The sequence below is a fragment of the Camarhynchus parvulus genome, chromosome 5 (genome assembly GCF_901933205.1).
Source record: "Camarhynchus parvulus chromosome 5, STF_HiC, whole genome shotgun sequence".
Lineage (NCBI taxonomy): Eukaryota > Metazoa > Chordata > Aves > Passeriformes > Thraupidae > Camarhynchus > Camarhynchus parvulus.
The window spans coordinates 59,089,784-59,103,892 of NC_044575.1; the positions used below are offsets into that span (position 1 = coordinate 59,089,784).

General features: G+C 49.5%; 1 protein-coding gene across 2 annotated transcripts in view; it reads left to right on the forward strand.

The window, feature by feature from the left end:
* Positions 1 to 5,903: 5,903 nt before the first annotated feature.
* Positions 5,904 to 14,109, forward strand: part of DDHD1 (DDHD domain containing 1) — a 66,763-nt gene continuing 58,557 nt past the window's right edge. For both annotated transcript variants that reach the window (XM_030950414.1, XM_030950415.1), the window contains exon 1: positions 5,904 to 6,641. In XM_030950414.1, coding sequence (XP_030806274.1) covers positions 5,948 to 6,641 — 694 coding nt within the window. In that variant the 5' untranslated portion in view covers positions 5,904 to 5,947. The remainder of the gene's footprint in view (positions 6,642 to 14,109) is intronic.

The window sequence follows — 14,109 nt, forward strand, 5'->3', positions numbered from 1 at the left end:
AAGATTGATAAAAATAAAATTACTATAAATCTGACTATAAATATAGAATTAAATATAAATATAGATATAGATATAAATATAAGCATAAACAACTAAATATAATATAAAATTTATAACTGTATATATACTTATATATTATAATAATAAATATAAATATAATTTTAAATATAACTATAATTATAACTATAACTATAACTACTATAAATATAAATATATAACTATAACTATAACTATAACTATAACTATAACTATAACTATAAATATAAATATAAATATAAATATAAATATAAATATAAATATAAATATAAATATAAATATAAATATAAATATAAATATAAATATCTGTTGAAGTCTTCTATGAAGGCCTCATCATAAAAGGATCCCAGGATCCACCACTCTTCATCTTAGGACAGAATATCCTGAGTTGGAAGGGACCTCTATGGAAATTCACAGTGCTCTATAAATGGCTTTTCAAAATAAAGGTAACTTGGCTTTAAGGCTTCCAGATTTATTCCACTCAAAGGAAAATTTCCTCTTCTGAGGGTAAATGAAATTTATACTTCTGGTCTTATTTTTCATTTCATGTAACTCTGTGCTGATGGAACCCAATGTCATGCCAGAAAGTTTCAAGCTCTTCCACATCTGTGAGCTCAGAGCTGCCAGAAGTAAAAATGGGGAAATAATCCATTTTTGAGCTCAAATGAGAAAAGTCTGGGCTTCCAACATCATTCACACCAGCCCAGCCCAGCCAAGACCTCCCAAAATCAAAGTGAAATCCACCAGAAATATTGTATTTGCAGGGAGTGTCCCAAGGAAGGCAGGAATGATGCATTTGACTCCATGTTCTCAGATGGCTGATTTATTACTTTATAATACTATATTATATTAATGAATTCTATACTACACTAAAGAATACAGAAAGGAAGGAAAGAAAAGCAAGGAAGAAAAGTCATATCACAACTCTCTGTGCTGTGGTTTAGCTTGATGATGATGATGATTGTGAGGAACGTCTGGTGCTCAATTAAGACTATGATTCTTCATCCTGGAGAGGAGAAGGCTCCAGGCAGAGCTCAGAGCCCCTGGCAGGGCCTGAAGGGGCTCCAGGAGAGCTGGAGAGGGACTGGGGACAAGGGACGGAGGGACAGGACACAGGAAATGGCTCCCAGTGCCAGAGGGCAGGGATGGATGGGAGATTGGGAATTCCTGGCTGGGAGGGTGGGAGGCCCTGGCACAGGGTGCCCAGAGCAGCTGTGGCTGCCCCTGGATCCCTGGAAGTGTCCAAGGCCAGACTGGACAGGGCTTGGAGCACCCTGGGATGGTGGAAGTTGTCCCTGCCATGGCAGGGGTGGAACAAAATTATTTTGAATTTCCCTCCCAACCCAAACCATCCCATGATCTGAGAGAATACATAAGGCAGGTAAAGAACATTTGGAGTGCCCCTTGCTCATTTGGAAAATCTTCCCTTGGTCTCAGACAAGGAGAAAAATGAAAAATGTGAGTAGGATGACATGAAGGGTGAAGCACTTGTCAGAGGAGAAAAGATGTTGAAATCACACTGGCATTGATGGAAATGGGGATAAAAAGCGAGAGTCCCACAATCTGTGTCTAAAAATCAATCCACAACATAATGAAACCTTCCCTTCTTCTTCCCCACTGTGGAGAAAAATCTGGGACAAGGCTTCAGGGTGAGGTTACCTCGTGCAGCTCATTAGAAATGCAAAAGATAAGTTAAACAAACAGATCATGTCCCAGTTGCTAAAACAATGGGGCCAAACAGCCTGGCACAGCCTCCTCCCCTGGCTCCTTGCCTGTTCCTTGCTTGTCTCCTCTCTTTTCCCTCTTTCTCCATTTGGAAAGGTAGAAGAGGCATGCTCAGAGCTCCTTCAGTTGAATTCTTCACAGTGTTCTTGGAGCTTTTAGGGTTGGAAAGCTCTGCTGATGCATCCAAGGATCCGTGTGCAGTGTTTCAGCAGGATTTTAATGACTCAGGGAAACACCACGCCAGCAGTGAACATTTTTAAAAGCTTCACCTCCCTTTCCAGCCTGAACTCAGTCTGGCCTCTCTCTGGGTTTTAACACACTCCATTAACAGGATTCCCCAGCTGAGAGAGAACGTAGGAGGTGGAGCACAAGCCTATTTTGGGACATCCAGCGCCATGCAATGCACAGAAGTCCCCTTGTCACTGCAGGCTGGAGGATGGAGACAAGCAGGATGTGTGGGAGAAGGGGGAATTAGGGAACACATGCTCTGTACCCTGCTTTTTTTTTTTCCCCCACAACTAACAGTGGGGCTGTGAGAGGGGTTTTGCTGAAAATTCAGAAGGAGAATCACACACACAGATTTGAGGGGTGGGAGCACAAGGATGCACAGGACACTCACACGCACATTAGCTGTCTTTTTTTAAATGTTTTTTCTACCATAAAAAACATAGGGTAGCACAGGGTAATTCACAGGCAGAGGTGAATTCCAGCCATTCCCATTCCCCTGTTCTTGCCCTAGAAAAGGTGTGGGAAGGTGGGGCTGGGGGTTCAATCAGTGCACAGCTACAGCCCCTGTTGGTCACAGCAACCCCATGGACTGCTCCAGGATGGAGAACTGTCCTCTGGAAAAGGATCTGCAGGTGCTGGTTGAACATCAGCCAGAGTGTGCCCAGGTGGGCAAGAAGGCCAAGGGCACCTGGCTTGTACCAGGCACGGTGTGGCCACAGGAGCAGGGCAGTGCCTGTCCCCTGTGCTGGCACTGCTGGGGCACCTCCAGTGCTGGGGACAGCTCTGGGCCCCTCAAGGGAAGGGAACAGAGCTGGGGAAGGGGCTGGAGCACCAGGAGAGGCTGAGGGAGCTGGGAAGGGGCTGGAGAATCCCTGAGGGAGCTGGGAAGGGGCTGGAGAATCCCTGAGGAGCTGGGAAGGGGCTCAGCCTGGAGCAAAGGAGGCTCAGGGGGCCCTTGTGGCTCTGCACAGCTCCTGCCAGGAGGGCACAGACAGGGGGTTGGGCTCTGCTCCCAGGGAACAGGGACAGGACAAGGGGAAATGGCCACAAGTTGCACTAGGGGAGGTTTAGTTTGGATATTAGGAGGAATTTCTTCACAGAAAGGCTTGTCAGGCATTGGAATGGTCTCTCCAGGGAGATGTTGGAGTCCCCATCCCTGGAGATGTCCAAGGAAGGACTGGATGTGGCTCTGGGCTGGGTGACAAGGTGGGGGACTCAATATCTTGGAGTCTTTTCCATCCTAAAGGATTCCATGGTTCTGTAGGGTGTGTCTGGCTCATGGGCACAGCCTGGCCTGGCTGTGGTGTGTGTGTGTGGGGACATGTCACCATCACATTTTCTGAAAAATCTCTTCGCCCAGGATTTTCTCCTGGGAAGCTGAGAAGCCTCGGAGAAAAATGAAAACAATAATTATCTGATTTGCTTCCCCTGTGTTTTTGCTGCTCTGGAATGTGATTTGGACATTGTTTACCAACAGGTGGTAAACAATGATTACAATTGTTTACAATTGTAAACGTACTATGTAAACATGTACATGTTTAAATGTACAAATGTTTACAGTTGTTTTAAACCAATTGTTTCATTGGTTTCTGCTGTGAATTGTTTTGTCTTAATGGCCAATTGGGGCCAAGCTGTGTTGGACTCTGAAGAGAGAGTCACGAGTTTTTTATTAATTTCTTTCTAACCTTCTGTCTGTATCCTTTCTGTATTCTTTAGTACAGTTTAGTACAGCATTCTTTTATATAATATAGACCATAAAATAATAAATTAGCCTTCTGAGATCATGGAGTCAGATTCATCATTCCTTCCCTCCTCAGGAGTCTCAGAAAATACCACAGGGACATTGCACACCCAGGGGTGACACTGCACACCCAGGGGTGACAGAGGTGCAGCTATCAGCTCCCTGCCCATCCAGATGTCCCCAAGACAGCAGTATCACTCTGCCCTCCTCCCTCCTGGGCATGTTGCAAAAAGTGGGGGGTGTCTCATCAACATGTGACCCCACCCCAGTAAGCCAGGGTGTGTTTCTGGGAGTCTCTGCTTCCCACACCAGCCCTCAGCCCTTGGGAAAGGGTGCTGGGGGGGAGCTGGCACCTGGAGCTGATCCATGGCTGCCCCTCATCAGCTGTGGGGTGTGTGTTGGGGTGGGGAGCTGTCCCACACAGCTGTAAATCCTGGGAACCCTCCCTCATCCTTTAGGGCTGCCAGGTGTTTTATCACACAGATAAGCATTTCAACACCCCCTTCCACTGATTACCAGGTGTGGATTGGGGATGGGAGCAACTTTCTCTCTCTCACACATACACAAACAAGCACCCCACCTTTTTCAGTTTTGGGGGACATGGCGAGAATTTGGAGGGGTGGGGTTTCACTCCCACCAGGGTGACTGCAGGTTGTTGACCCTGTGCTCCGGGGCAGGGTGACAGCAGGAGGAGTGCTGGGGTGTCAGGAACCCCACAAGGCTGCAGGATGAGTTTTCGGGGTACCAGGAACCCCACGAGGCAGCAGGATGAGTTTTGAGGGTACCAAGAATCCCACGAGGCAGCAGGATGAGTTTTGGGGTGTCAGGAACCCACAAGGCAGCAGGTTGAGTTTTGGGGGTACCAGGAACCCCACAAGGCAGCAGGATGAGTTTTGGAGGTATCAAGAACCCCACAAGGCAGCAGGGTGAGTTTCAGGGGTGTCAAGAACCCCCAAGAGGCAACAGGATGAGTTTTGGGGGTACCAGGAACCCCACAAGGCAGCAGGGTGAGTTTCAGGGGTGTCAAGAACCCCCAAGAGGCAACAGGATGAGTTTTGGGGGTACCAGGAACCCCACAAGGCAGCAGAGTGAGTGCTGGGGGTGTTTGGTATCCCCCACAAGGCAGCAGGATGAGTTTTTGGGGTATCAAGAACCCCCAAGAGGTACCAGGAACCCCACGAGGCATCAGGATGAGTTTTGGGGGTGTCTCACCCCCCTCCTCAACCCCCCATGGCGCTGTAGGATGTCACACAGGGACAGGGACACAGGCTGTGTCTGAGGGTGTCACACAGTTTTCCACTCTCTGAGCATGTCACAGTGTCTGTCACACACTATGTCACTCACAGGGTGTGACATTCTGTGTCTGAAGATGTCACACACCCAGTGTTACACATTGTGTTTGTGGGTGTCACACAGTGTCACACTCTGTGCCACACTGTCACACGCTATGTCACACACTCACTGTTACACTCTGTGTCACATGCTCTCAGTGTGCCACACTCACTGTCACTCTCGGTGTCCCTGCCATGTGTCCATGTCACACACTCAGTGTCACACCGTGTCACACTCTATGTCCCACTCACATTGTCCCACACTATGTTCCACACTCTTCATGTCACCTAGTCTGTGTCACACACTCAGTGTCACACTCTCTCACTGTCCCACACACTGTCACCCGCTGTCCATGTCACACACTGTGTCACACACTCTCAGTGTCCCACACTATGTCACACCCACATTGTCCCACATTCTTTGTGCCACTCGCTGTCCATGTCCCACACTCAATGTCACATACTGTCCGTGTCACACGCTCTCAGTGTCACATGCTCTCAGTGTCACCCATTGTGCCCCACGCTCTGTGTCCCACACAGTGCCTCACGCTCTCAGTGTCACCCGCTGTCCGTGTCACTCTCAGTGTCCCACACCACACCCCACGCTCTCAGTGTCCCGCACAGTGTCCCTACTCCCGCTGTCCCCGCGGTGTCCCCGTTCCGTTCCGTTCCGTTCCGTGCCCGCCCCGCCGCCGCTCCGCCCCCGCCCGCGTCGCGCCGCGCGTGACGAGGCGGCGCCGCCCCCGCCCGCTCGGAGCCGGCGGCGGCTGCGGCAGCGCGGCCGGGCCGGGGCGCGGAGCGGGAGCGGAGCGGGGCGGGAGCGGGGCGGGAGCGGAGGCGGGCGGGGCGAGGCCAGGCGGCCCCGCCGGGTAGGGCGCGCTGCGGCATGGATTACCCCGAGCCCGGCTCGCCGCAGGGCGCTCGGCACCTGCCCGGCCAAGCCGGCGGCTTCGGCAGCGGCGGCTACGAGCGGCCGAGCCGCGGCGAGGAGGAGGAAGCGGCGGAGGAGGAGGAAGAGGCGGCTGCCCGCGCCCGCCCGCCCCGCCGCCCGCAGCCGCCGCTCCGCGCCGCGCTCTCCACCTCCTCCTCCGAGGGCGACCCCGAGCCGGCGGCGCCGCCGCGGGAGCGCAGCCTCAGCGACGAGGCCGCCGCCGGAGACTTCGACTCGGCCGAGTCCGGCGCGTCGCTGCGGTACTCGACGGGCACGGGCGGCGAGGGCAGCGAGGGCGAGGGCGCGGGGCTGGGCAGCAGCGACAGCGGCGGCAGCGGCTTCTCGCTGGCGGCCACCGCGCTGCCCGAGAGGCGGCGGCCGGGCGGCGGCCGGCCCCGCTATGAGGTGGTGCGGGAGCTGGGCGCCGAGGAGGTGCGCTGGTTCTACCGCGAGGACCGCAAGACCTGGAAGCCCTTCATCGGCTACGACTCGCTGCGCATCGAGCTGGCCTTCCGCGCCCTGGGCGGCAGCGGCAGCGGCGGCGGCGGCGCCGCGGGGGAGCCGGCGGCCGTGGAGCCGGTGTGCGTGAGGAGCGGGCTCTACGAGGTGGACGTGGCCAGCGCCGAGAGCTACCCCGTCTATTGGAACCGTGAGTGCCGCCGTGCCGGCCGGGAGGAGGCGGAGGGAGGGTGGTCGTGGTGCCCTGTGATCCACGGAAGGGTTTCTGGGCATCCCCCGTGAGCACGGAGCCTGCGCTGGGTGACCCCGCCGCGGGGACACCGGGTGACACACCGGTGACACACCGGGTGGCCTTTGGTGTCCCGGCCGCGCTCGCTGCCGGTGTGTTCCTGTATAAGGGATTTAGGGTAAATTATCCAGCGAGAGAGGAGCAGCGGTGCGCGTCTCCAGCAGGTATCTGAGCGAGCAGGGAGTGGGAATTCCCCTTCCGAGGCTCAGGGATATTTGTGAGGGAAAAGACATGGGCATCCTTGAGAGAGGGGACTCTGGGCCATCCCCCTCCCCGAGGATGAGCGGTACCCCCCAGTCAGGGTGTTGTGAGCACATCAGCCACCTCCAGCAGCACAGGGAGCTGAGCATCTTCCCCTTCTCACCTCCCCCTGCACGCAACCATGAAGGACACGATCTGGGGCATGCACAGCTGGCACCAGAGACTTGGAAAAGGGAGGTCTGGGCATCTGCTCGGTTCTTGGCATGTGTGGAAGAAAGTGGGAGGGAAGGTGGCAGAGATCCTTCTCATGCTCTGCTTTTCCCAAGCAGAGGGTGAGTGAGGGTGGGTATTTGCCTTCAGCACTCTCCCAGTTCCCTCCCTGCACACCTTTCCTTCAGAAGGAGCACAGTAGAAACATCAGTTGTTTGTCCACTCCCTCCTCCCCACAGATGTGTCTTTGATCCCTCATCTTCAGTGAGGAATGATGCAAGCAAGGGTTGTCCCTCTGTGACCCTTGTCCTCTCCACTAGGGAAATTATGATCTTGTGCTTTATATTTCCTTTCTCATCACCTGCCCTCTGGGAGGAGGCATGAAGTGGGATTTCTCCTCCTTTCTCTTGGAGGAATTGCAACAGGCATCTCATACACACATAATCCTTAATTCCTACATTCCAATAGAGGGAAATTTGTTTCACCCCCTCAATTTCAAAATGAGGTGGGAATACCCCCCCTGTGTTGCCCTTCCCCTTGCAGTTGTGTGTCCTCGTGGTGCAGCAGTGAAAGAGGGGCAGAGATCCCATTTCCCTGCACTTTTCCCCTGGTGGGAAGGGCTCAAGGGTCTTGCTGGGCAAGTGAACCCCTGTTTTCCTGAGGGTGACAAGCTGTGCTCACCTGCTGGTCCTGAGGATTTGCTTTCCAACTGCATTCCCTCAAGGACAAGGGGGATGTGGTGGAGTAGTGTGAGCTGCAGAGGAGCTGAGCATGTCCTGGCATGGGCTTGGCAGAGGGGCAGGCAGATTTCTCTCATCTTAAGACTCAGGTGGGGGTCTCAGAGCTTTTTCAGAGATGAAAACCAGGGCTTTCTGTTGTTTTCCCTCTTTATTTATCAGCCTCTTTACAGGAGGGAGCTCCATAAATGACAATACAGTTCACTTGTGGGACAATTTGTCTTTTAAATCATCACCCCAGGAGCGAGCAGAGGTCTCAGCCCACACAAATTCTGAGCTAGAGGAGCCTGGGCACAGCTTCTTGAGCAGAAACTGGAGCTGCTTCTCCCTGTCCCCCCGCTGAAGCCCCTTGCTGTTGGCACTGGCTGCAGCTGCCACATGGTTCCTGGGAAGAGAAGATGCAGGACAGCCAGGAAAGGAGGAAACTGCTGCTATCCCTGTAACTGTGCCTAGGGAGAGAGGGGAAGGAGTGAGCAGAGCTGTCAGGTGAGGCAGGATTGCTCCTGATAATGGGAGCAAGAGGCTGCACTCGTCAGCAGCTTAAAGGTTTAATTTCTTGACACCGAGCCTTGTCCATTTTGGAAGCTGATTCAGTCTCATTAAGCCTGAGGAGCAGATGTTTCAGATGACAGCATGGGCTGTGCAGAGACCATTTCTGGTGCTGGGAAGGAGAGATTCCCAGAGGTTAGCACCAGAGGCAGGGCGGAATAAACTCCTGGGCCTGAGCAGACTAATGACGGGGATGATTTCTAGCCCTCAGAAAGCTGATTAAGGGCAGTGCTCAAGTCTTTTCTTATTAGCAGGTCCAGTCCTTTGCAAGGCTGAGATCAACTTTTGGTCTTTCAAGGGGCTTCTGGTGCCTTCTGGTTTAACTTCCTCACTGCACATTTCCCTGCCTCTATTCCCTGTGAGTGCCTTTCTCCCATTCTGCCTTACTGCTGCATGCACATATGAGGAATCAGCAAGGTCAGATCCCAGGGTTCAGGCTTATCTGTGCCTTTGAAGGCCTTGGTGGAGCCATAATTCCCATACTATTCCTGTTTGCTAGCATGTGTGTAATTCTGGATCCAAAGGGTGGCTGCTGCCCTGACGTGGATGCCAAACCAGCTGTGAGTAAGGCAGGAGAATCCTCCTCTCTGACCACACAGGCGTGAGGTATGATGAGTACAACTGCCTTAAAATGTGCTTGTTGAAGAGTACAGAAACTACTGACTGGTTTTGCTGATTCATGGTTCAGCTCAGAGCAAAGGTCAAAAGCTTTTATCTTTGGGTTTTTTTTGCCCTTTTTCCTGTATGTGCTGGACTCTCACACAGCCACCACATTGAGCTGCTGGTTCCTTAGCTGGCAATTCCTGGGGCATCACAATGCCAGGGAAATGTTGGTTATAGCTTGGCAGGTGCTGGAATATTTATTTTTATATCTGCATTTTAAGCTGGCTGCAGGATTCGTTGGTAACGCCAGGAATATCAGCCTGAGTTACAATTTGAGCAGATTAATTACTGAGAATTTCATCCTTACCTTGTGACCTCTGGGATTTATTTAATTAGCGCTGTAGAACCAGCAGAAATGGTTCAAGAGGATGAAAATTATTAATGTAGGCTTTCACATAAGTCAGTCGTTTGGAGCAGGGCTGTTTCTTGTTTTCTGTGGAGATGACAAGAGTGATATTTTATACAAGGGTCTTCTGTTTAAATCTTAAATTATCCAGCCCTTTTCAGCCCTCCCAGTTGAAGAGAGCTGCTTTACAATCATTTTGCTCTGGAGTTTGTCAGTGGAGTTTTCAAAGTCCTGTGTGAGTCTGTTAAATCTGTGGTCTGTGCATTTTTGGGTGACTCTCCCCTGTTTTTTCTGGCTTGTGGGTTTGTCCCATGCAGCCCTTGTTCTGTCAAGTATTTGCTTTTTTTTTTTTTTTCATGAGTACTTTGTTAAGTTGCCTCTATTTATTTAAATTACTCCACTCCAAGACAAAGGTTTGGTAAGGTTAGAATTTTTTTTTGTTTGTTTTTGTAATGTATATTATTTTTCTACCTAACAGTAGCTGAAGTCTATCAAATAAAAAGCCTGTTTTTGTATTTAAAACCAGATTTGTTTAGTAGAACCATCCCTGAGTGAAGATGTACTGATATAACAGATATTTTACTGACTTTAATCTGGAAATATCTTGAATGCAGAGTGGACCACTGGGTCTTAAAATTAAGATCTGTCTGCTCAGACTGGAACTGGGCTGCTTTAAAAAACCATTTTAGCTGCCTTCTTGATCAAGATGAAAATTAAGGGAATGAAATCAAGAGCTTATCATTGTTTGTGACTTTCATTTGGTTTAGTCTGGTTTTAGCAGTGTTTTTTGTCATTTTACAGCACACTTAGAACGTTTTGGTGTGTTGGACAGTCTTTGAACTTGGTTGATAACAGTTTCCTTTCTATAAAGGGCCTTTTGATTGAAGGCTGAAGTCCTGAATAAAATTTTATGGCTTTTTTTATCTCCAGGTGTGTAATCCTTTGGCAAATAAAACACTGACAGTTCACTTTGTAAAGGTGAAACGTTGCTTTCACTACTCAAAATCTCTCTGGGTTCTTTTTTGTGTCTGTTTTTACTGTGCCATCATTTCAAAAACATCTTGTAGCTTAATTTTTGGCCGATTCCTTCCGGACCAAAAGGCTTGGAAGTGTTCCTGGACAGGGTTTGGAGCGCCCTGGGATAGTGGAAGGTGCCCCTGCCATGGCAGGGTTGGAATGGGAAGGGATTTTAGGTTCTTTCCAACCCAAACCACTCTGGGATTCTGTGACCTAACACACCTAGATGAAATAACTTTCAGATTTGCAGTGTTCCATGTATTAAATCACATTTGTTTGTGTGTATTTTCAGGGTTGTTTCTTGTGGCCTCTCAGCAGAGAGAGCTTGGGACTTTTGAGATGCTTCCACTAGGCCAGGGTTGAGGTGGCAGCACTGGGGATGTGTCTCTGAGGGCAAGTTTCTTCCCTGAGCTCAGCTTTTATGTTTTATTTAAGCATATTTCATCAAAATTAATCTTTCTCCTTTAAATGGGAGCAAAATAATTCTCCAGTGGATGGTTCAGCTGCAGCAGAGTAGCTAAGGAAGGACATGGCTTGGGAAGTTGTGCTTGTCCTTTGATGTGGTCCAGCACTTCTCCTGCTGGATTTGGTCCACAAGGACAAAGGCAGAGGTGTAGGGAATATTTGGATTACAAATTGTGGGTGAGAGGGGTGTTTTCTGCTGTAACTGTGGCAGCAGGAAATGTTTGTGGCATGAGAAGGATGAGGAGTTCTGCTCTGACTTCATTCAGGCCTGAACATGGGTTGGGTTGGACAGTGCTGAGATCAAAGGAACGGGGTGGGATTGAATTGGAGGTGACAGTGTTGAATTAAGGATTGGTGTCAGGTGAATTTTTGTGTGTCTGATGCTCTTTTAGGGAAAAACAACGCTGAAAGCACCAAACCAACACCTTGTCCAGAGCTTTTGGAGGAGCACAAGGATGTGTGAGAGCAGAAGGCCTAGGTGGAAAAAAAATCTGCAAACGAGGAAGAAATTAAAATAAGCAGGAGCAAGAAATTAAAATAAGAAGCAGGAGCAGTTGTCAGAGAATCTATGAGGTTGAAAGCAGTGAGGATGAGGGAATGGTTTGAGAAAAGGTCACTGCTGAGATGGGATCTGTGTGAGGGGCTGGGGAGGAGAGACTCCGCAGATAATAAATGTTGTAAATAGCGGGATTAGTGAGCACATAAACCCGAGGTTCAAGTGGGATCCCAGGCAGTGAAATTTACAATGAAAGAAACTAAAAGTGTTGCCAGGAGAAGCCGTGGCTGCCCCTGGAAGTGTCCCAGGCCGGGTTGGATGGGCTTGGAGCCACCTGGGATAGTGGAAGGTGTCCCTGCCATGTAGGGGGGGTCTTCAAGGTCCCTCCCAAACAAAACCATTCTGGGTTTTTGTGAAAATCCTACTGGTTTTCTGGAAGGGGAAACCCTACAGGGTTAGAAAAAAATGAAGGAAAATTTCAACATGGGGATGAAAGGCTGGGGAATTCTGGAGATGGCTTGGAGAAGTTGGAGGAAGGGAGTTCAGGAGGAGAGCACAGAAAAATAATCTCTGTGGTGGAGAAGGGAGGAGTTGAAGCCATGCAAGGGCATAATAACCTTTGCTGTCATCTTGTTCATTAGTGGCAGGTCTGAGGTGTGCACTGAGACAATCTTGCTCTTTATTTTGGAAATTATTCCAGGAACCTCTTGTTCCAAGTGTTTGTGTGTGCTGGCGGAGCTGGGGAGCACAGCAGGGTTTTCAGGAGAGCACACTCAGAATGAGAGGGTGGCATTGTGCAAAAGCCCTTTGGCTTTTTGGGGATGGGCTGGGAGCACACGCTCACTTTTGGGAGGTGCTCATGTGTTGGTCATGTGGCACAGGAGTGGTTCTTCTGTGGTTTTTAAAAAGTGCAGGTGTCCCTGGGCGGTAAAAAGCTGATAAAAGGACAAACTCAGTGGTTCCAGCAGCAAATGCCAGTGGTGGAAGTGCTTCAGAACACTTTGAAGGATTGAAGTTTAGGGAACTGTTTTAGTGGATGAGAATTCAGTAAAAATACAATTCTAAGTTTAAAACTGCAGCCCATTTCATGTTTTGACAGTCTAAGTTGATTTTTTTTAATGAGTTCTTCCTGCTTGACATGGCCTGTAAAGTGAGCTTTAGGATTTTGGCTTGGGACCATCAGGATCAGATCTGTGGAAAGAACAATTGTGGATATGGTAATAAACTGTTACCTCAAAGCAGGAAAACCCTTCCTGATTTAAGGATTTAAAATTATGTCCTGGAGCCAGGCTGGGAGAGCTGGGGGTGCTCACCTGGAGAGGAGAAGGCTCCAGGGAGAGCTCAGAGCCCCTGGCAGGGCCTAAAGGGGCTCCAGGAGAGCTGGAGAGGGACTGGGGACAAGGGATGGAGGGACAGGAGCCAGGGAATGGCTCCCAGTGCCAGAGGATGGGGATGGATGGGAGATTGTGAATTGGGAATTCCTGGCTGGGATGGAATTCCCAGAGCAGCTGTGGCTGCCCCTGGATCCCTGGAAGTGCCCAAGGCCAGGTTGGACAGGGCTTGGAGCAACCTAGGATAGTGGAAGGTGTTCCTGCCATGGCAAGAGGTGGAACAAAATGATCCTGAATTTCCCTCCCAACCCAAACCATTCTGTGATTCTGTGTTTTGGAATGGTTTACAGTTGATGACTTGGAGCACATTCATCACTTTTTGTGGGGTTCCTTCTGTGTTTGTCTGGAACCAGCCCCACAGAGCAGCTTTTCATTCCTCATTGCTGGATTCATAGTGTGAAACAATTAAAAACAGTTCAGGGAAAAACACTTTTAGGCTGTTGCTGGAATACTTCAGGCAGTCTTGGTAAATCAGAGGCAATTCCATGTTTGCAGCAGAGAAAAAAACATCTCTTCCTGCCTCTGGGATCCAGCAGTGGAGCCAACACTGAGGCTCACAGGTTGAGCTGCTCTGGAAGGAAAATCCCACCTGTGCCAGTGGGACTGAAACTCAAATGTAATTCACACCTGGAATTTACAAATTACTTCAGTGGAGCAACTGGGACTTACTGGATGAATCAGCAAAATGATGATTTTTCACTGCTCAGTGAGTGAAAACTGTTCAGCTCAGGCTCTGTGTCCCTCTGAAGCTTCCCGAGGCTTCACCCTTGAACTCCTCTGCAGGACTTTTCCTTCTGGCAGATCAGGACAGGTCACATGTGGTTGTGGTTGGACAAAGGGAGGTCACCAGGCTGGCATCAAACAAATGGTTCCATTTATTTAAGAGTCAGTCACCTGCTGTGCTCTGAAATAAAGTGGAGGAGAGCTAGAAAGGTGTGCAATGTTAAGTTTTTTTTTTTTTTTTTAAGAAAAAAATTTAAATGTGTTATGTTAGGTAGCAAACACGAAATAATGCAATTTTAGTTTGGGGCCGTTTTATTACAACATCACCATCCTCACAGACAAGAATTTCTTCCACATATCTAACCTGAATTCCAGTTCTTTCTGTTTGAACTCTTATCTCCTTGTCCTGTCCCTAAAGTTCCTGGTGAAATATACCCAGAACATGATTTTAGGCTTGATATAATAGGAATGGATAACAAACTTTTAAAAAATTCTCTAATAACACCCTTGATGTTATTCTGGAATATATTTTTATGTATTTATTTATTTAGATAGGCACTGCCACAGGTTG